Source organism: Crocodylus siamensis, chromosome 13, assembly GCF_052110815.1.
Source record: "Crocodylus siamensis isolate JL-2025a chromosome 13, ASM5211081v1, whole genome shotgun sequence".
In the NCBI taxonomy this organism is placed as follows: Eukaryota; Metazoa; Chordata; order Crocodylia; family Crocodylidae; genus Crocodylus; species Crocodylus siamensis.
Genome location: NC_143407.1, coordinates 5,002,959 through 5,024,188, shown reverse-complemented (window position 1 = coordinate 5,024,188; position 21,230 = coordinate 5,002,959). Strand labels below are relative to the sequence as shown.

The 21,230-nt window shown below is 44.5% G+C and overlaps 1 protein-coding gene across 3 annotated transcripts in view; it reads right to left on the bottom strand.

Annotated features, from left to right (window-relative positions):
* The window catches only part of DSTYK (dual serine/threonine and tyrosine protein kinase), a 41,951-nt gene that overhangs the window by 5,236 nt on the left and 15,485 nt on the right, over positions 1-21,230 (bottom strand). For all 3 annotated transcript variants that reach the window (XM_090025270.1, XM_090025272.1, XM_090025271.1), the window contains 9 exons: positions 10,340-11,003; positions 7,648-7,880; positions 7,096-7,179; positions 5,856-6,032; positions 5,446-5,575; positions 4,313-4,469; positions 3,435-3,567; positions 1,705-1,818; positions 1,056-1,170 (listed from right to left, as the gene is read on the bottom strand). In XM_090025270.1, the coding sequence (XP_089881396.1) occupies positions 1,056-1,170; positions 1,705-1,818; positions 3,435-3,567; positions 4,313-4,469; positions 5,446-5,575; positions 5,856-6,032; positions 7,096-7,179; positions 7,648-7,880; positions 10,340-11,003 (1,807 nt within the window). The remainder of the gene's footprint in view (positions 1-1,055; positions 1,171-1,704; positions 1,819-3,434; positions 3,568-4,312; positions 4,470-5,445; positions 5,576-5,855; positions 6,033-7,095; positions 7,180-7,647; positions 7,881-10,339; positions 11,004-21,230) is intronic.

The window sequence follows — 21,230 nt, the reverse complement described above, 5'->3', positions numbered from 1 at the left end:
GGAGCAGGATCAAGGTCTAACATAGCGTGATCCTGACTGCACTCCCTGGGCACTACTGTAAAAAAAAGGCTTGGACAGGGAAACAGCCTGTTATGACCAAAAAGCAGAAAGATTCCCCTGAGAATCGCAAGTGGCCTTGAAACCAGACCCAATTTTGGATCTCCTGAAGATAAATAGGACCCTTTGTTAGTTTAAGACACTTTTTAAAGATTGGTTTTGGAAGACTGGACCATTTGCTCTTCAAAAAACACGGGTTAAAAAAGTTAAGCTCTTCCAAGGCTGCAGTAATTATTCCCGAGAGGGCACCATCTGGGTCAGGCATGGTAGAGCACCAGCATGAAGCAGGACACACCTGGATGAGGCAATAGCCACCTGCAGCAACCTGACAGCATACCAATAAGAGGAGCTCCAAGTATGCACTCAGAACTGCTCTCATGCAGATACAATGCCTAGCATAGCTCTGGGGAGCAGAGCCAAACAAGGGTTGGAGTAAGCTTCACAACAGCACCCCTGGCCACAGCAGGGAGGCAGCATTAACTTGCCCTTTGACTAAAAGCAAGTGGAGAGGCAAGACCAAACACCCAGGAAGGTCAAGTCAAATGCACATTGGAAGCAAAAACTGAAGTCACAGTGGCAACTACTTTTCTTCAAGTAGAGAGGGAGGAGGTTTACTTTGGTGGTACTTAAGGTTGAACTGAAACATTGGCTAGTTGTACTTAAGGTTGCACTGTTTTAAGTTGGTGGTGTGCCATCCGTCAGTTTGGGAACCACTGTTAGAGGACAGTTTCAGGTTGGATGCAAGGAAGAACTTCTTTACAGTAAGGCTCACCAGAACTTCCCAAGGGTGGCACAGTCCCCAACCCTGGAAGTCTTCAAAAAGGACATGGGACAGACACCTTGCCGGGATCATTCGACTTCGGCAGTATCCCCGCCCAGAGCAAGGCAGTGGGACTCTCTCTTGAGGGCCCTTCCAGCCCTTAATTTCTATGATTCGGAGCAATGGATCTTAGGGACCAGGTCCAGAACCAAAGCCAGGCAAGAGTTGACAGACTTACCGGTGAAGAGCTCAGGGGCCATATGGATGGGTGTCCCCACAATACTGCCCGACATCATGGCTTCAGGCTTGCAGAATCCTAGGTCTGTGATTTTGGCTCGGTTCTTTTTGTCAAGCTGCGGAGTCATTCACACATCAGGTGATTTTTAAACCATACTTTAAGCCTATTACTGGCTTTTAATATTTAAAGCCTTTCAAAATTAAGTTTGTTTGAATTGTTAGTTCTCTAGGTAAGTGAGTCAATCATCAACTGCTTTAAGATACTTAGCTGGTTACTGAGACCCTCTCTTCTCCTAAGATTATCATCATCTATTCTATAGCTGGCTGGGGTCAGAACATGACCGGGAGGTCAGAGTCCTCACCCGGATCCCAGCTCTGACAGTCTCCATACCTGCAGGCAAGCCCCTTTGCCTTTCCCCCGTAAGCAGATGCTCGTTTGGCAGGGACACGCAGAAGGGTACTGCTACATTGTGCTTCCAAAGCCTTATAGTGTACTACTTACACTGCCCATTCCATGAAAGCCCCCGAGTGAATGAAGCGATGCTACTGTTTGCTTCCAAAAGTGACATGCTTTTTAGTTCCCTTTCAAGGGGAAAGAGGCAGCTTTAAGAACCAACCAGAAGAGAGAGATACCAGGAAGCGCCCCTTACCAATACATTTTTCAGTTTGATGTCCCGATGAACGAGCCCCTGCCTATGAAGAAACCGGATCCCTTCGACTACATCCAGGGCAATCTGCAGTCGTGGCTCTAACTCTAAGCCAGCCTGAGAAAAGCAGACAAGATGACTGTTGGTCCCAGACAGAAATCAGTTCTTGTGTCTATAGGATTTCCTGGCCCTTCCCTTCCAGCACTGCCTAGCTACTCGCATGTGCGCGGAGATCCTGCTGGGGAAGGCAACAGAATGGGTCTGGCAGGCGCTGCTCTTGCTGCTAGTCTCCTCACACACCAGTTTCAGTGGGTTCACAACATGAACTCTGCTTATACTAGTCTGCCCATTTCTTTTGGTCGGTAATGAAACATGCTGCTATAGTCCCACTATTTACTCTTGCGGAAGTTACCGCTAAATTGGCATGACAGTCTGGTGAAGGCAGCAACATGAAAGGGATGGATGGGCCAACAGCAAAGAGACCACATGACTTCTGCAAAGGAGGTGATCCACAGCATTACAGGCGGTCAGCTGTTAAAGATCAAGGGACACAGCTTCCATTATGCCACCTTTGCCAACACATACAAGCTCAATCAGTTTAGTGTAGCAGCCTTAGCCACATTAAAACATTCCACAACTATTACAGCAACAGAACTGTATCCTCCCCTACAAGATGCCCCCTTCAGAAAGGTCACGGGTTAAGATCACTTGCCCAAGACCCTTTCATTTCTATAATAGTCTTTTGAGGTCTTTATTCACATGTATTAAGCGTGCAAGCTGAATTCTCCAACCGGTGTCTGTTTTCTTGATGCAACACAACTGTCCCACCTTCTACGGTTTAGACAGTTGCAGCGTGTTCCTCAAGCCAAGCAGCTGCTCTGTGCTTCCTTTTCCGAGTCGTCTCTTACCACCATTCTGTTGCAAGCCACTCTGGATGCAGCTTCAGTGCTGGGCAAAGACGTCAGTCTCTGGATGGCCAATTCCAAGCGCGAGGTGCGAGTACAGCTTAGGCCATGGATAGGAGTTACATTTGTGTACAGAGCAGGGGGCATTCTGCCATGGCTGGAGCCATCCTAGGGCTCCAGGCTGGTTCCCAGTGGGAGAACGCACCTCCCCCTCCCTTCCCGCCCCCACCACAAGTCAGCTGAGCAGCTCCAGGCACATCTGCCTTCTCCACTGGGCACTCCTCTGGGTCACCCCAGTCACAGCTGATTAACAGGATGGGAAGGGGAAGTGCCATTCTCCCTCAGCAGAAACCAATGGTTTCACCCACATAAGAACCCCCTCTGAATTCATGCTCATCCAGGCACCTGATAGCCCAAATTCACAAGTCAAGAGCAAGCTGCCTGGTACAATGTATTTCCTGGCTCCCTGAAAAAAACTAAGCTAGCTAAGCACTCGCACCTTAAGAAAAACTGCCATCAGCTAACGATAAACTTTTCCTGCCCTGGGCACTCAGTGTGCCATTTCCGCAACGTATGCGCATGGCACCGTTACAGGTACTGCTGAGTAAGCACACACTGAAGAAAGCCACACAGTAATATGCCTCAAATAAAAAAGGGGATATTTAGGAGGACCCCCGAGGGTGGCCCATCCAACCCAAGACAGATCTGACCACTACTATAAATCCCTTTTCAGCCAGCATGCCAACTGCAGATTTCCAATTGAGACATTAGAAAAGGGTAAATTAACACCAATACTAAAACAACCCAAGCTGCTTTGGTGCCTCTCACCTTTAGTCCTGTATAGAGGTCTCTGTGCAACCGCTCCATTATCAGGAGGACAGCAATGCTGGAGCCTCCCCCATAGCCATAATCTATCACAGATCCGTGGAGGTCTACCAGCCGCTCATGCTTTGGTAGAGACCTGGAGAAAAGGTTCAGCATGACTGACAGGAGAAAGCTTGCAGACCAGTAGTCCTGTCTAGTTTATTAAATCCATCCTAGTTTCCTTGCATGGAAAAAGTCTCCCAATATCTCCCCTTGGAAAGCAGTAGTATTAGAAGTACAGGCAATCACCGCCAAAACTGTGCCATCTAATGGCAACTAACTCCAGCTATTCTCCATTTTAAAAAGTGATACAAGACCGGTTATAAAACATAGGCTCGGCTGTCTACGCCGAAGGAATGGAGTAGCCAGTGCTTCAAGGCAAGTTAAAAAGTTCCCCACCAAGTAGTTCTATTAGTATTATTCCGAGTTCACTGAAGAGGACAGCTTCTGGGGAGAAAGAACGTGTAGCACTAAAATTACAGAGGAACCCACATATTCAATGCTGAAGCCACGGTAGCCAGAACGGTGTGCTACCATGACATGTGCAGTCCGATTTTTTTTTTTTTTTATTTTATTCTGGGAAGTGGACAGGCCAGGAGCACTGCAAGTACAGGAGTGAGCCCCCAGGAAGAGGGGAGCAGGAACACAGTGGAAGCACCTGGCATCAGCCATTTTCTATACTTGAAGAGTACAGACAGTATGCCTAGCCTTTGGGAACACCAGCATTTGGTGGGCATCCTCAACACTAGTCAGTGAATGTGGGAAGGACCTACGCTAGTTACAGTCCCTCTGCCTTCAGCAAGAAGCATCACAAACCAGCATTAAAACCTACCGGTACATACCTCATATAGTGAAACTCAAGTGCAAGATCATTCCAGTGCTTCTCATCTGGAGGGACAACCGATTTGAGTGCACAGGGGAAATGTCCCCCCCAGGTATCACACAAATACACCACTCCATACTGCCCTCGGCCCAGCTCACGGCCTAGCTTTGGTTTGCCTGCAGATGGACACAAAACCACTAGTTTGTCCAGCTGTAAAGGATATCCATCTTCTCCCCTTACAAAAGTAAGGCTCTGTTAAGGCATATCAAGATGAAACAAAACCCGTTAAATAGTTCAGACATCGGCCAAGTAGACTCATCCTGGGGGAAGAACAACCCCGAGACCATTAATTGATCTGAAAACTGGACTGGAAGCAGCAAAAGAGTATGTTCTTACACTAACAGATATAGCAGCAGCACGCTTTGCACCAAGTGCTGAAGATGCCAAAAGGGGTCAGAGGGTCATTACTTACTCAGCCTTTTGCCTTATTTAAGATTGCTGATGAGGGAATGAATTGGTGCCAATGGGATTAGTCTGAGATGGAAACATCAGCAGGATGTGTTGCTTCAGCTACTCGCATAGGCTTCAGCCTTCAGATGAGCATTTTGGTTAGTCAGAATGAGATCAGACTAAGCTCATTAGTTTGAAGGGTAAAGTATTCCACATCCCATTACCAAAATTAGAAACTCTTCCTCCACTTTTCCTAGTATTTTATACTAAATACTAGTTTTAGCACATTCTCGTCACACACAAAAGGTTTGTTGTAAGGATTTTGAAGTGTGCACCATCCTGAAAGAACTCAGTTTAAAATAAATACCCCCAGGAAAGAGCAAGTCTATAGAAAGCAATACTTCCATGGAATTCTCCCAGGGTCATGGGTTTAAGCCAATACAAGTTAACTATCCCAACCAACCCAGTGTTTGGGTTCTCAAAGCATCTTGCACTAGATGGATATTATCTTCCTTTTCATATGCTGTTAGGAACAACCACACAATTCTTCAAGCTAAGTCAAGGTGCATCAGGTGGAAGTCGATACTGGAACTAGGTCTCATCTGCCAACACAGTTTACTAAACCAAGTAAAAGCCCTGGATCCATTCCTCAAAGGCAGGGAAGGATCTCTCTAGAAAAACAGATCAAGTCTTAGAGCTTACCATGTAACAACACATCCTGCAGGGACCTGCTCTCGAGCGAGAGGCGTGCTAGTCTTGGGGCATGGTCTTTCCGCACCTTCAACCAAAGGTCTTCTGTCTTCTCCAATCTGCCCGAGTGGCCAGCCTCTAGCTACAAAGACAGAAGGCCAAAAGGTCACACTTGGGACTTTTTAACGAAACGACATTCCTTAGTCCAATTAACCTTTGCGGGGAAATGCAACACGCAGGACTTGTTTTCATCAGGGCACCAGCCTCATTTTTGGAGTGCCTGCAGGCCAAATCTTAAGGAAGCAGCAGGCTACACTGTGGGACTCTGCAGACTGCCTTACAGCTTCCTCAGCTCTAACCGCTGCACAGAGCATTGGCACAAAGAAAACTGCTTTCCTCTCTTCACAGCCCCACAAACCCACCTGGCGCAAAGAGGCTGCAAAAGCTTCATGAGAGCTGTTTAGCCGGGTTCGAAATTGGCTGCAGATACTCTTGGCCAGCTTGGAAGCACTGAGACTCTCAATAGCATCTTGAGCTATTTTCCTCTTCCACTCTGTGGTGATGGCAGGTGGGCTCACCCATGTAATCCGCTGAATAATCTATAAAAAACAGAGAAGAGGAGTAAGTGAAATGCTACCCTTACAGATGGGACCCATCTAATCCTACCCTCAAGGCACCACCTACTTGCCATTCAGAAGAATGATCTTGTGTGCTACACGCAGCGAATACTTGTGGCAGCAGTTAACAAGCTTCTCAGGTTGCCAAAAGAGACCACCTCAAGTTAGGAGTTGGGCAGGAGCTAGGGCCTGGTTGCTGCCTCTCCCCACAGCCGCCTAGGGAAAGCACCTCCCACTGAAGCGCCACCTCCCCTGGCTAGATCTAGCCCAGGGTTGTAGGTTGCCAACACAACTTAAAAAGATTTACTCTCATGAACACTTGTGACAAGCAACTGTGTAAAGCATGCAGAGTTCTTTTGGACCACAGCAGACAGTCTTTTAGATTCTGCTACATTTGTGGTTTTTACTCAACAGTCAAATCAAACCTTTTCTAATATTATAACATTTAATAATAATTTAAACAGCCATATATAAATATACAATATGATAATGGTTTTATTTGACTGTTGGGTTAAAAGCATATATTTTGCAGAACATAAAACTATCAGACACGTCTATGATACAATCTGCGAAGTTCAATAAGCAATTTCTTGCAGTACTTGCAATCCAAACATTACATTATGGGTGCACCAAAGACTAGTCTGTTTTACAAGCCAAGCTGAGGAAGATGCTGAAAGTTCTTCGCTGAATTTTCATCTAGAAGAGCTTTCCTAATATAGAAAACGCAAAGTTTGATTACTAAAACTGCACAATAAATCAGGGTGTTTTATATAAAACAAGCAGAGTACTGCGAGTAGCTTGTAGCCCAACATTCGCCCTACAGCAAAGTGTTAAATGGAGATCTGAACAAAGAGGTAGGCATGTTTTAAAAGCCACGAGCATGTCTGAGACTAAATTCCATTTCCACAGCAATACTAAAAAGACACTGCTATATCATATTGAACTGCGGCTAGATGCAGGCCTTTAGGAGTAAAGATTACTAGAGGGTAGCAGTATGCATTACTTCACTGCAATGCTCCTAGGATGCTTTCATAAATACCCATACCTGTTTGATCTGTTCCCACAGCATCCTGGTAACTGTTGAGCCAGAGTGAAAAGTGACTTCAACATGATAGGCTGCATTTAGTATCTGCAAAGGAGAAAACAAAGCAGAGAATTCTGGCTTGCCAGATTGATGCATGGAAGTCCACCAAGATTTCACCGTTGCCAAAGACAAAAATCCAGTACTTGCTACATCAAGGGATACATTAGGTCTCCTTGCCAGAACAGTGCACATTTGGATTTACTTCAATTCCTGAGTACAGGAAAAAAACTCTTCTCATTGTACATGTTAGGAAACAGAGGCAGAAGTCAAGTGGAACTCCCCCACAAGCCAGTTTACCAGGACAGAAATAAAATCATATTCCAGCCCCTTCTCTAGCTACCACATCCACCCGCTTTAACATTACCACTTTCCTTCTAAATATTTCACCATGCTATAACTTGGCCTACTTTAATGGACCAGCATTTATCCCGATTCGAGAAGCAAAGTCAGCAGTCAAAGCGTACGTAAGCTTAAGAAAGGACACCCTGAATATCGTGGTTGCCGAGAGAATACCTGTTTCAGATAATTGCTTGTGATGTGAACCGAAACATCCTGAGCCTTCTCCAGGCTCCTCAGACATCTCTCCAGAGTCCCTACAAAGCTTTCACGCAAGTAGTCTACAGAGCTTATCAGTTTGTTGGCAACCGCTTGGTTTAGCCGGGAAATGATCAATTCCTGGATTTGTTTAATACAGCATTTAATGTCCTTGGAACTAACAGGCTCCCCATTCTCAGGAATTATAATGTCTGGAAGAAGAGGAAGACAAAAAGATTAGACAGAAGGGAGAAAACCAAAACCATACTTCCAGCATTAGCTGTCAGTCTGTTGCCCTGGTGTTTTGCAAAAATCACAGAATTAGTCCAGACAGATCAGCTTGAGGAAGAGAAACGGAGAACCATCAGAGCAGAACTCGTTACCCATTTTTAGTAAAATCTAGGAGCTGGAGTAGACAGATGAAGAGGCTTTATTTTTACTTTTCAGCCAACAATATATTTCTAAGCCATTAAGAAACCAGTTATGGACAGGAAAATTCTATGTAGTGAACACTTTTCTGTGCAAATTTGGTTTTTCGCTGTTGTTTTTAATGGTGGGTACATTCTGGCCGTTACATCCACCTTGTAACTTCATGAACCCCAGCCTCAATTTACCGTCCCACCACCACAGGTTCATGTTCTGGTAGTTTAGTAACAAGTTAGTACTTGACTTCACTTGAGCAAGTCGAAATTTCAGTATAATAGGTAGTACACACTTAAAATCTCCAGTCCAAGTTTTCCTGCACTTTCTGGAGCACATGGATGTTCATATTTAGGAATAAGGCTAGCCAGCCTTCTGCTGTGAAAGCGCAAGTCTGAGCGACTTCCCAGCCTGAGCCTCTGTCCAGAAATCTGCCTTCAGCTCATCTGCCAAAAGCCGTACTTCAGTTTCTCTACAATGCCCGCTTCAATACCTCTGAAGCGTTTGCTGCTGCTGCTTTGTGCAAAACAGGGGTAAGTTTATCTTTGCATGCACAATGGGTAGGTCTCAGCAACAACGTAGTACTTTGAGCTTGTGCTAGACCCTGTATTGAAATACAAAATTCAAGACAGTCTGATCTAAGACTAATCCAAAAGCCTAGGTCATCATTAACACCTCCTATTGAGCCTCCATCTTTCCCACAGCAGATACTTAAACAGCTGCTCCACAGTCAACCAGCTACCACACCTGGTTTTACACCCTTGAGAAGGCCTACCTCCAAGACTGAAAAAGCATGCAGTCACTAAGGACTTGGCTACTCGGTACAGCTAACATTTGTGGTGCTATTAACATTTTGCAACACAATTAAATGAATTCAAGCCAGCGCAGCAGTTGAAGACAAGATAGGCTCTTTGTTACCATGACTGTACTTGAAAGTAAATGAGACATTGCACCACACACTCCAGCCACAGGGCAATTCTAACAGCGATCAGACTACACAGACAAAATTTTAGGTGATGCTGTTTCAAAGTTAATTCATTAGTGCTTAGCAGAAGATATTCCCACACCCCAGAGGACTGGGTACATTTTTTTCCAGGTTTTAAAGAACTCTTTGGCAAGGCTGGCAGGAGAGCAGCCTGGGGTGCCCTAGGCGGAGCTCCGTCTCGGGTGAGACACCATGGGCCAGATCCAAAAGATCAGTTGACAAGCCACATCCAGCCTGCAAGCTGGTTCTTGCCTACCCCTTCCCCAAGAGCACTCTACATTTCCAACATGGAAGGCAGCAAAACTATCTTCTTTAAGCTTATAGCCTAGAACAAAATTTGAAAATAGCTCCAAGTCATGAAGCTATGTCAACTCACCGAGTTTCATTCTCAAGGTTTCTTTGTTCAGAAACCAATGCTACTTCAAGCCATAGCCTAGCCGTTAGAAGGAAAAAGCTGCTTGGCAAGAGGTACTATACATCTGCTAGAGCTAGCACTGGATCAGCTAATGCTGTCAACTAAGCTCAAAGAATTTACTCATTCATTTTAACACTACTGCACTGGATGAATTAAATCAGACCTTCAGTTTACACACTCCTATCAGAGGTTAAAAGCTAGTAACGGCCTGCACTTCACTAGAAGATGCAACTAAAAAATAAATAAATGTGGCTTTCTAAGTGACTGCATGGGTAGACTTCCTAGAGGTTTTGTTGGCCCCTCAAGAATTAGAAGCTAGAATCTATATACAGATTTTAGAAGGTTTAATCTTCCAGGCCTTTTAAGATAAGTCTCCATATGGAAGACAAAGGATTTGAATTCTACAGTTGTCAAGCAGCAGGGTGCACCCTGCTTTTCAGTAATCTTGCTTAGTCCTCACTGCCACTCCCTGACCCCTTGAACTGGCTAGGCAAGTATTCGCCCCCAACCTACAATCTGCCCCTTCATAAAATGGCAAAATTAAGGCAAGGCAGCATGCAGTTTTCCTAGGGCTACACAGAACAAATCCGTTGAAGTGAATTAGAAACCCGGAGTTCCTGGCCTAGTCACATGCACAAAGCTCAGAGAGCTTCAAACCAACGTGGCTTTCAAACCAACATCTGCTCAGAAAGTCAGCTACAGTAAAAGTTACTAAGTTGCTTGCTTCAGCTTGGACAACACAATGGAGAAGGCAGCTATCCTTTCGTTACAGCAGCACAGCAAGCAAATTCAAACAGTTTAAGCTTTGGAGTCTTCTACTCCCACGCATCCCTCTCCTTCCAAGAGAATACCTTTGAACTCCATATTAGCAGCATCTTCAAGGAGCTCTTCTTTCATGTTGTTTAGCGTTTCTATGATCATATCCTTCATCTCCTCCTGCTTGCGGTTGGCAATACCCATCAGAGATTCAAACAGCTCGTTCTCCTTCTTGCGAGTGTACTCCAACCTCTTTGGAGTGATCTGCAGGTCTCGTTGCATATCAAAAGCCTGATTGATGAAGATGTCCAGGCAACGGCTGTGCACCCGGTTCAGGAGGGTGGCTGCATCTACCAGATGTTTTTGCAGCACCTGCCTGGAGAAAATACTCAGGAGACGCAGCTTCTCAGATTGTTCTACCAGCATGCTCTGGGCTTTGGCATCAGAAGTGGGTGCTCCACAGCTGCAGTGGTTGATACTCAGGTATTCAAGGTCCATTAGCTGGCAGTAGAGGGAGGACTTCTCATTCTCAACCTTTTTGGGCGAGATGAGGTCAGCGCCCAACTCTGGCACTTTGAAAAAGAACACAGGTAGAGAGAACTTTTCCTTGATTTCCTGCAGTTCATTCTCATCTGATGCTGAAAGTTCAGCCTCACTGATGGCAAAGGTGATAACAGGCAAAACATGGTTCACATACTCTCCCAAGGTGACCTCAGCAGACTGGAACCCCCGGCATGGGGCCACCACAATATCCACTTCCTGGAATGGAGAGAGAGAGAGAGAGAGAGAGAAGATGAGGTGCAGTCACCATAGACCAAAAGGAGAGGAAGCCACTGTCAAAATCCAGGTACAAGGAAGCAGGCAAGGACAGTGATTATGGCATGCCAGCACACCCTCCAAAATATATTACCAAGTTGTTAACATGAACCACACCTCAGTACCTTTCAAGCAACCCCTCAATTCAGCCTGTTCAAGGCTAATTCCTGCAAGATACCCAAAATAAGGACAAAAAAAAAAAGACTAGTCTGCCTTTCTGCTGGACATTGAAAGCAACTCCACCTTAGGTCTTCCTACACCAGTTTAAAGACCCTGGTTGCATTTCATTTCAGAAGGCTCCTGTTGCCTTTCACAAGTGTGAAATGCAGTCAAGCTCTCCAGACTCCGAGACTGGTAATGCAACCTAGCTTTAGATGTGCAATCCAAGTTGGCCATTTCTGTACCGTTCCTCTCATTACTTGGCCAACCTGGTGTCCACCTGATACGGATTAAGAGGCTTCTTCAGATCAATTAAAACTACAGCGTTCCAATTGGTAGTTCATTATTTCAGGGGGGTTTCTTCGCACTTTGAAAGCATCTGGGATGCAAGTTAAGGGGAGTAGACTTAGTTCAGATGACTGCCTGAACCTCCCTATGCTTCCTACAGGCATACATAAGCCCCATCCTGAAAGGGATCCCTGTCTGAAAAAAAAAAAAAAAAAAAAAAAAGCAGAAGTCCAGCCTTTGTGCCCGATTCAATTCCTGGTTTCATTTTCAACTGACAACAAGTGGTAGTTAGCATCCAATGGCATCTGGATCAACACTGGAACCACCACCTCCTTCTGCACAAACTACTAAGAAACTGAGGGCAAGCTACCCAGAACTGCATTTGATCCAGTTACCAAAGAAAAACCAGTTTCTAGATGGCTTTCCCCACACCCCTTCCTCCAGACATCAACACTGCATTAAGTACATCCAAGATCTCAGTGTCCTCACCCTCACTTTAAAAAACAGGCTAGCAAAGCCCATTTCTCCAAGACCGTGTTTGCTTACTTTATTTGGCCAGCCCGATGCTGAGACAGGGTTTTAAAAAAATTTCAAGTTCCTGATCAGTGACTGAGTTAGTATTAGAATGACATCAACTTCTTTATTTGGATACCTTGGGGGAAAAGGAATGGAAAATCCTTGCTGACTTCACTCCCTCATTTGTTTGGGGACCTTGAACCTAATCTTAAGAGTCCTCCCTCTTTTTCACTGGCTTCCAGTGCTAGCAGAGATAACAGCTGCTAAACCACTGCCCCCACTCCCTGCCAAAAAAAGTATTCAGACACTTCTGAGAGGAGGGGAAAAAAAAAACACCCATGTATAAGAAGCCTAAAACTCCAGGCCAGAAACCTTAAAGTTGGATTTCTTCCGTGTCATTTAAGCTGGTATCTGACCCCAGCTGTAAGTTGATCCTGGTTAGCTCTGACAAAAATCATGCAAATTCCTTCATTTGCTACATGAAGCCTCCTTTGAAACAAACCCCTTTTTCAACTAGAAGCTTGAATTCCAAGTGCTGCTTCCAGTTACTGCCCTGAATAAACTCATTCATTGGTACTACAATTTGTGGTTACTTCATTAAATGGGACAAAGTGAAGTTACAGCGCCACCGGATCCGACAGCAACACCGTCAACAAAGCTGCAGGCATGCCAGCTGCAAAACGTAAGCCAGTACCACCTCCCTGCAGACAAGTTAGTAACAAACTCAGGAAATGGTGTCTTCTCTGTTCCACAATGTTTCATAGATGTTAGGGGCTGGAAGGGACCCTGGAGATCATCAGGTCCAGCCCCCGTGCACTTGGCTAGGAAAGACTGCTGGGGTCAGATGACGCAAGCAAGATGGGTGCCAAGACACTGTTTGAGGATAAAGACCCTTCCCTTCACAGATGGGACGTGCCAGAAGACAGCCCAGCTTGATAGGGCAGTCTAACCCAGCCAGTCAATTCTTGTGTTTCTATGGAATAGATTACAACCCGAAAGTTCAGTGCTTGAATTAAGCAGCAAGGCAGTGGGTTGCTGTTGTGGCTCCAAGTTAGAAGGCACTTGTTAGCTGCAGCCTATATAGGTATTTGAGCTAACTCTCAAATTACACCATAATTAAAGATGCACATCATGTAGCAGCTGTTTACAGACTAGGAGACTCTAGGAAGACATTTCCTCTGCAGGGCAGTTTGGATAGGCCTGGACTACTAGATTGATAGTGGTCTAAAAGGCTTATCACCATTACCAACTACTATTAGTAACGCTACATGCAACCGATGTTGTCGATTAATACCAATAAGCATCTGAAACACTACAGAAAATCAATACAGTTGGGTTAATCGCTCATCTGTGTCTCACGCACCCCTTTCCCCCCCACCACCAGTCTGGAAGATCATTTCTCTTAGTGCTACAGAAAATATTACTTGAAGCCGCAGGGTAAGTCGGGAGAGACGACAATATTTCAGTTTATCAACATGAATTACAACAGTGGGACTTTGCAGTACATAACAGAGGTTTGTAAAAGACAACCCAGAAGGTACTCCAGGTCCTCTGACAGCAACTCCACCCTGGTACTCTGCTTATTTAAAAACACACTAGGCCTAAATACAAAGCGCTTCCCTGCAACACAGCTTCCATACTGGCCAGTTAATTGTAGTGCAGTGTCATCATTTTCCAAAGGAAAATAGTACTGCAATTTAATTAACCTAGACCATTTCGTGTAGCTAGGCCAAAGTTTAATCTGACTGGGTAGCATTAACATCTAATGCTATGAGCAGATTATTTCACTTAACAGCTTTACAGGGGAACCAAGAGAAGGTCTCACTATTTGTATTCAAAACCAGGGAGCGCTTTGTATTTTCTAGAGACTTCTGCTCCTTCCCAGGGACCACTTTGTACGGACACTAGCAGTTCACATCCAAGAAAGCAGTTTAGAAAACTCCTACCAACCCCATATGTCTCCCGCCGCCCCCGCCCCCCCCACCCCCCACAAGGGACCCATGTTTAAGTATTTAATAAATACAAAGTTCTGAATTTCAGTAATGTCCAGCAGTGTGCAAGCCCAGTCAATTACTGTTGTGCTGGAGCATGAGAACGCTAAACATGGTCTGTTGCACCAAACTAACGCCAGAATAATTTTTTTCTGAATTCAGAACCAAGTCCAAGGTGCCAAGTAAGACCAGCCAGGGGAATCACTTCGTTACTAGGATTTGCGTTACCTTTCTAGCTACCGCTGGATACAAAATCTATACGACTAACAAAAAAAACAAAAAAACAAAACCCCTAAAAATCACCACCAACAATCCTAACAGCATTGAATTCCCTAGAATTAAAATTAAGGTTATCAGATGCTCATTTCACAAGATACCTCTCCGCTTCCATCTTCAGAGCCGACCGATAGGAGGCGAATTTATGACTTTGGAATTTGGCACATTTTAAAAGGTTCCCCCCCCCCCCCCAGCGACATTTGTTCAGCCCAACTGTTTATTTCAGACATTTATTCAAAATCCTGCTTATTTTATTTTATGTATGGGTACAGATACTGAAGGACAAAAAAAAAAAATAAACTAAAAATAAAAAAGGTGAGACTGCTGGTAAAGTTCTCACCAACCATGTGCAGTGACATCTGGTTTCAATACAATGGAACAATTTACTTGCACATGGAGATTTCATCTCAAATCCATCCAAATTCTGCACAGCGCTTTGAAATTCTTTGCTAGAGATGCAAAGCAGAAGAAATCCTAACATATTAGGCCACAGTAGACCAAGACAGTGCTCTCCTCCGAGTTAAAGGTTTTGTTTCAGCATTAGAGCTGGACTAATACATACACATACATGCTCTAAGGTAGCATGGGATAGCTCTTTCAGGCCAGCTCCCTGGATGGTCACCCTTAGTCGGGACTTAAGTGCTTCCGAGGACAAATGCCCGCCTGGGGAGTTCATGTGGAACTGCTACTCCCTCTAAACTCATACCGTAGCTCATTTTGCAATAGCTCATTTCAAGACCAGGTGGCTTTGTTTTAAAGTTTGACACTATTTTAGCAGATGCCCTGCCCTTTGAGCAGACAGACATTCGTCCCAGTCGGTTCTTTTAGGCCAGTTTCCAGGGGTAGCTAGTGTGCCAAGTCATCTTCCAAGGAACCTGCATTTGAAGGATGTTTAAGGAAAGGACCGAAAAAAAGAAACAGATGACTACCACTTGATTTCGCAGAACCACCCATTTCCCCAGGACGGCTCATCAGAATATTCTGCCAGAACTACCTGTATCCTCATGTTGAGATTGACATTTGGAAACCATGAAAAAATGTTAAACCTTACTTGCAAGAGCCAGCTCCCAAAAACAGGCTTCCTTTGCCTTTTGGGGAAGAATTCAACCATCACCTTTGGGCAGAGTGAATGGTTACAATCCTTCATGCTACTTTATTACGAGCTTAAAGGAAAGGATGAGCAGCTCTCCTAAGAAGTCTAAAAGCCAACGGCAGATCTTCACTGGCCACCAGAAGGAACTTCAACTCTGGAGCAGGTGGGAAAAATAGAAGAAAAGTGAAACAATTTGATCACATCCCTTTTCTTCAAGGAAAATCCTTGCATGCAGTTTGCCCATTATGACCGTCATGGGACTCCCAAGCGGGGAAACCTAAACCCGCCTGATCGGGCCTGACAAGGGTACAAGTTAGAGTAGATTTTTAAGTGCAATTCTGCAATATTCACCATGACTGATGTGATGACTCACACCAATGACTGTAAACAAAGGAGGAAGCCAGTGCTGTCTCTAGGAGACAGGAAAAAAAAACCCCAACCCTCTCAGAACAAAATACAGCATGAGCAACCAGTTACTGCTTCAGCAGAGGCCTTGTAGGGTTTTCCGGCAACATTAGCAGCATTTAATCCATTTTTGTGCAGTTCCATAGGCTTTCAGTATTATCATCTACTCTAAAATGTGCTACTGAAAGAATAAACTGGGTTCATCCTCCCAGGGAAGGAATCTGATCTGTCTGTAAGTGCCCAGCAGCATTTCTATGGCAAGCTACAATTCCTCCTGAAGCGTGATAAAATGGAAAGGACTTGCATTAGCTAGAACTGATATTCACATGACAACTCATAAAAAATGCCATTAAAAGTACGTTACTGTGATCTCAGATTCAAGTCTCATTAAATAGGCTCCACTATGTTTGTCAAGAGCTTCAGATAAGGAGTTATGGTCAGGGAGCCACGGTCATGTTCTCAGCATTAAAGAGAGACCCTCTCTTACAAAACAATAATAGAACTTAAGAGCATCAAGGGCACAAGTCTATTAAAAGGCAAATTAGTAACTTGGAAAATACTGCCCGACATGCTTACTGCATTACTGCAGAGGAATCGTGAAGCAAGCCAGCCAGCCAAGCATACCCCCCCAGCCCAAACACACCCCTCAAAAAGCAACTGTGTGCGCATCTAGGGTCTACATTCTGCAACTGCCGGATGATTGTTACACCCCCTCTCCAAGAGCAAGATGAAGTAAATTGGTAAGAGGCAAGAAGAAACTGCTGATACTATATAATTTAAATGCTATTTAGGAGACAAATATGTGGTGTCATCTCCTCAGACACACAAGACACTCCCAAAAAGTTCAATTATAGTTGCATGCATTTCCCCTCTTGAGTGGGGGGGGGGGGAGGAAGCTAGTTTATTGCTTCCAAGGGACCCCTTCTATATGCATATGCTCCTTCCCAGATCACATTTGGAGACCTTCCAGGTTTTTAATAATGAAGCAGCTCTGAATTAGGGTGGGATTTTACAGACTCACACCAGAGATTATGCACTTGAAGTCAATTTGCTCCATATTTTACTCCAGCCAAATCTCGGTAATCCTTACTCAAGGATCTGATCCTGAACCACTAAGGCTGACAGTAGCAATGTGTGTCAGGGCCCCTTGAAATAAGAGCGATAGCCAATATATTTCTTTGTTGGATAACTAGTTAGTTGTGAAACAGCCTTTCCCTATTGGATTTTGTTCTTCCGTTAGGGGAAGGCTAGCCAACAAGTCTGAATACCAAGCAAGACTAGACCAGTTGAGCAGAAGACTATTTTTACAGGACTACAAAGCCAAGGAACTTGTCCCACCACAACACACGCACCAAACCAGCAGAAAATACAGGACTAATTAGTCTCCAATACTTCAAATGCGAGATCTAGGCCTACACACCTAGTAAGGTGCGTGTGGAAGGAGGTATAAATTCCACGGCTGGTACTTTTAAGGACAGAGTACTTCCACCACTCATCTGAGGCCGATGGACATGATACAAAATGAATCTACACAGAACAACTCAGATATTGAGCACTCGTGCTTAGCAGGAGCACTCTCGCCAACCTCAGAAGTGGAATAACACCACAGGAAGCCGTGGAAGGAAGAGTCCCTCAGGCAAGATCCATACCAGTTAGGGTTTTCACATAGCAAGTCACAGCCAAAAATACCTTGCAAGATAAAGTTCAAGGAAAAAACAAAACTATAATCAGAGACTTATTATAGGATGCAGTCGCTTTGTGATCCAAGTGACAAACAGTAATTCAGTTTTAAAAAACCCATACAGAACTACATTCCACTGCTGCCCCTCCCCCCCCCCAAAAAAAACAGCAGCTACCCACAAACCTTCACAGTAAAACTAAGTTTGCCAGATTACTGAACTCCATTCTCGAGGAAACCCGAATGATAATGCAGGAAACAAATGATGCAACTATCTTTTTACTTTTTCCTAGCTTGAAAGGCACCTGAAACAGCCTTGAGCACATGGCCCAAGACACCACCTGTAGCAATGCACAGAGGTAACAAAGCACAAAGAATGACCTGCAATCAAGTGCATGAAAGAAAAGAAAAAAGCTCAAAACATTAACACTCCTAGCTTTCAACTACTGCAGTCTTCCTCCCTCATCCCTGCACAATGGACACACACCGGGACTTAGTTGAGAGCTGCAAGATACTATCAATAAGAACCTTATCAATCCTGGGAAACAGGCAAACATTTACTTCCAGCATAGATCTGTAGTCTTGCCGTTTAGATGGATCATTCTCCATAACCCACATGCAAGCTGTGTGTAAAGAGGGGCAGATTGCCAAATTCAGCTTTTCCGGCAATGCTATTTGCAGTATAAATGTCTCAGTTAATATACCTGCCAGCTGTGCTCCCACACCACCCTACCCATGCCAATTAGATTCTTGGCTCCTGTAAGCAAGACAACATCTTTTAATAATCCAGAAGGAGGTAACAAAGCCTGCCCGAGACATCCAAAGATTGATTGTCAGGCTAAAGGTTCACATGCTAAGACTGCTTAACATGTTCCGACTATGCACAGGGCTCTTGGTTAACACTGGGAGGCTGTGTAAGAAAACAAGTTTCACACTTGCTTAAAATCCCCTTAATTTTTCAGCACAGCAATATACAGCAAGTCTGAGACATTCACAGAAGCGCTGTTCTCATTTAGATAGCTAAACGGAGCAGCCGTATTTTAAACTGCGCCCAGCAACTCAGTTTCTGGTGCAAGCTCCTGAGCCTGCCGAGTCCCCTTTTTAGGGCTGGTCACTTTGGTTCGCATCCCTAAACAGGATCACAGGGCTTGAAAGTCTTGCCTTTGACATCTCACTTGGCACAATTTGTCTCCTTCCTAAAGGAGTTTGCCCAGTTTGAAAGAAACGATTGGAGAGATGCTCAGCGTGCCCCTCATGTAGTCTTCAGCGTCATCAACAACCTCGAAGCTCATTCACAACTGGAGTCGGATTCATCACGGAGAAAATAAACAAAGGTTACTCCCGTCCCGTGAATACATTAATCAAAACGGGAAAGTGAAGCCAATACTATAACGAGGAAACCTCCATCATGTTTTGAGCTAGTAAACAAGCATTCAGACCTGTTTCTAAGTTAAAGGCCTGAACAAAATAGCTGCATGTAATCCAAAACACCCAAACCAGCTCACCTCTGGTGCAAAAAGAGTAAGTTAAGCAGTTTTAACACCATAACATCCATTACCAGCTAGGAATCTGCTATGCTTGCTAAAAAGGCGGGGTGGGACACAAAAATCAGGACTGAAGTCTGGTTTTGTAAGTATTTGAAAAGGTGGAATGGGAAGTAGATCATTTGAAGCAAAGTTTAAAGCCAGCAGTTTGTTGCATCAATTGATACGCGACTCAAACTATGTTAGTCCTACAAAACAAAAACCAAAACAAACAAGCCTGTCATACCAACTGTAAGTCTTGCACAACCACAAAATGTAGCAGGGTTGTTTTTTTGTTTTGGTTTTTTTTAAATCATGCATCTCCCTAACACCTGGAAAAAGAGGGGTCAGGAAATGCCAGTCTAGCATAAGCTTGCTGTTAACTAAAAACAGATCAGACTACAGGGAATCTAGGCAGCTGCTGAAAATAATCCAGTCCTGGCTTGATTTTTCAGAGAGCTGGAGGATCTCAGTTGATTCAAATAGAAACCATTTACTAGATTCATGTACCAAAATTTAGAAGAGCAGAAGCTCCCTTTTCAAAAGCTTTAGCAGACTTCGTTAAAAAAAACGCTTGCCAAGAAGAATTTTTCCAACTATGAGTTGGTCCAATAAAAGATATCAGATTTACCCAAAGAACCTTGTCTGCCTTTGGCAGACTTAAAGCCTACTATTTATATAGTATTTTACTGCTCTGGTTATGGATGCCACTCCGGTAGTGCCGAACAAGCAGCAGGCATTTTTATGTTACCCAACTCCGCGTGGTTTTGGAAGACAACAGTAGTCTGCTAGCTTCCACAACATGCCGTCACTATTAGAGCAACAGCAACTCAGGAAGCCTTCAGCATTACACAATACTCAGATGCTTTAGTCACTGAAACTGTCCCAAGCCCTGTTAGCGTCTCTGCTGCTCTGCTGTACCGTGGTGCAGCAAACGGAAGTCTTCTAAAAAGCAGGGAAAAACAGATTAGTCCTGTAAAACACGATTTATAAGAACATGTCAGAGTTGATGCCACCTCTCATGCACTTCTCTCCTTCCACTGAAGAAGGCCTTACTTTGCTATCCCTTTTCAAGTTAGTCTCACTGGCTGTTTTCATCCAGATTGTCCTAAATACAGCTAGAACCAAACAAAGAGTCTGTTGTCAAATCGCTCGAGAAATCTGCAAGAGGGTTGTGCGTACCACTGTACTCAGAAGACCACTATAAAAAAAAAAAAAATTAACCATGTAAAAACACTTACAATTCACAGTTTAAACAAACACTCCAAGCTCAACTATCCCAGACAAAGCATGACTACGCTCCAAAGCCAAAATAAGAGCCATTTTGTGGCATGGTACGTCTATGTGATCGGAGCCTTAAACAGTGCCGACTAGAAGAAGCCAGAAGCTACAAGTGCTATACCGCAATCAGCGCTTGAATTCAACTGGGCTCACCTGACCTCTTACTATAAAGCTGGTTTATAAAACTAGGTTCATATTTGGAAGCAAGGAAAGACCTATTCTCCAGTCTTGTTCGTAAAATCCAGATGCAGAATGAAGTGAGGAGAGTGCTTTGAGCAAATGCACACTTCTAGTCTCGTTTAAAAACTATCTGACCTATTCCTCAGAAAGGCAAGCAACTGTAAGTACAAAGAACAAATTACCTTTTCAGAGATTACAGAGACATTAGGGCGGGAAGGGACCTTGTGAGAACTGCGTCCATCTGCCCAAGGGGCAGGAAGTCAGCTGGGGTCAGATGACCCCAGCAAGAAAAACATCTAAGCATTTCCTAAAAGGTATCCAGAGTAGGTGCTTGCACCCACTTCTGGGGGGAGTCTACTCCAGACTCTGGCAACCTGGATGGTAAACAGGCTTCTCCTTATGTCCCGTCTAAAACAGTCTTCCAACAGTTTGCGACCATTAGACCATCCTCCCTTGGGGTGCCCTGGTGAACAGATGTTCTCTCCCCCAGATCCTGATGCACCCCGCTTATACACTTATAGACTGCCACCACGCCAACTCCCTTGGCTCTTGGCCCCTCCTCATAAAGCCCCTTCTCTAATCACGCACATGGCTCTCCTCTCGACTCTCTCAAGCTCCTCCATGTCCTTTCTAAAGTGTGAAGCCCAGAATTGGATGCAGTACTCCAGCTGCAGCTTCACCAAAGCAGAGTAAAGCGGGAGAAGGACTTCTTGGGTCTTGCTCAAGATGCCAATAGATGCAAGCCAGAGTTATTTGCTCTGCCAGTTGTGGCATCGTATT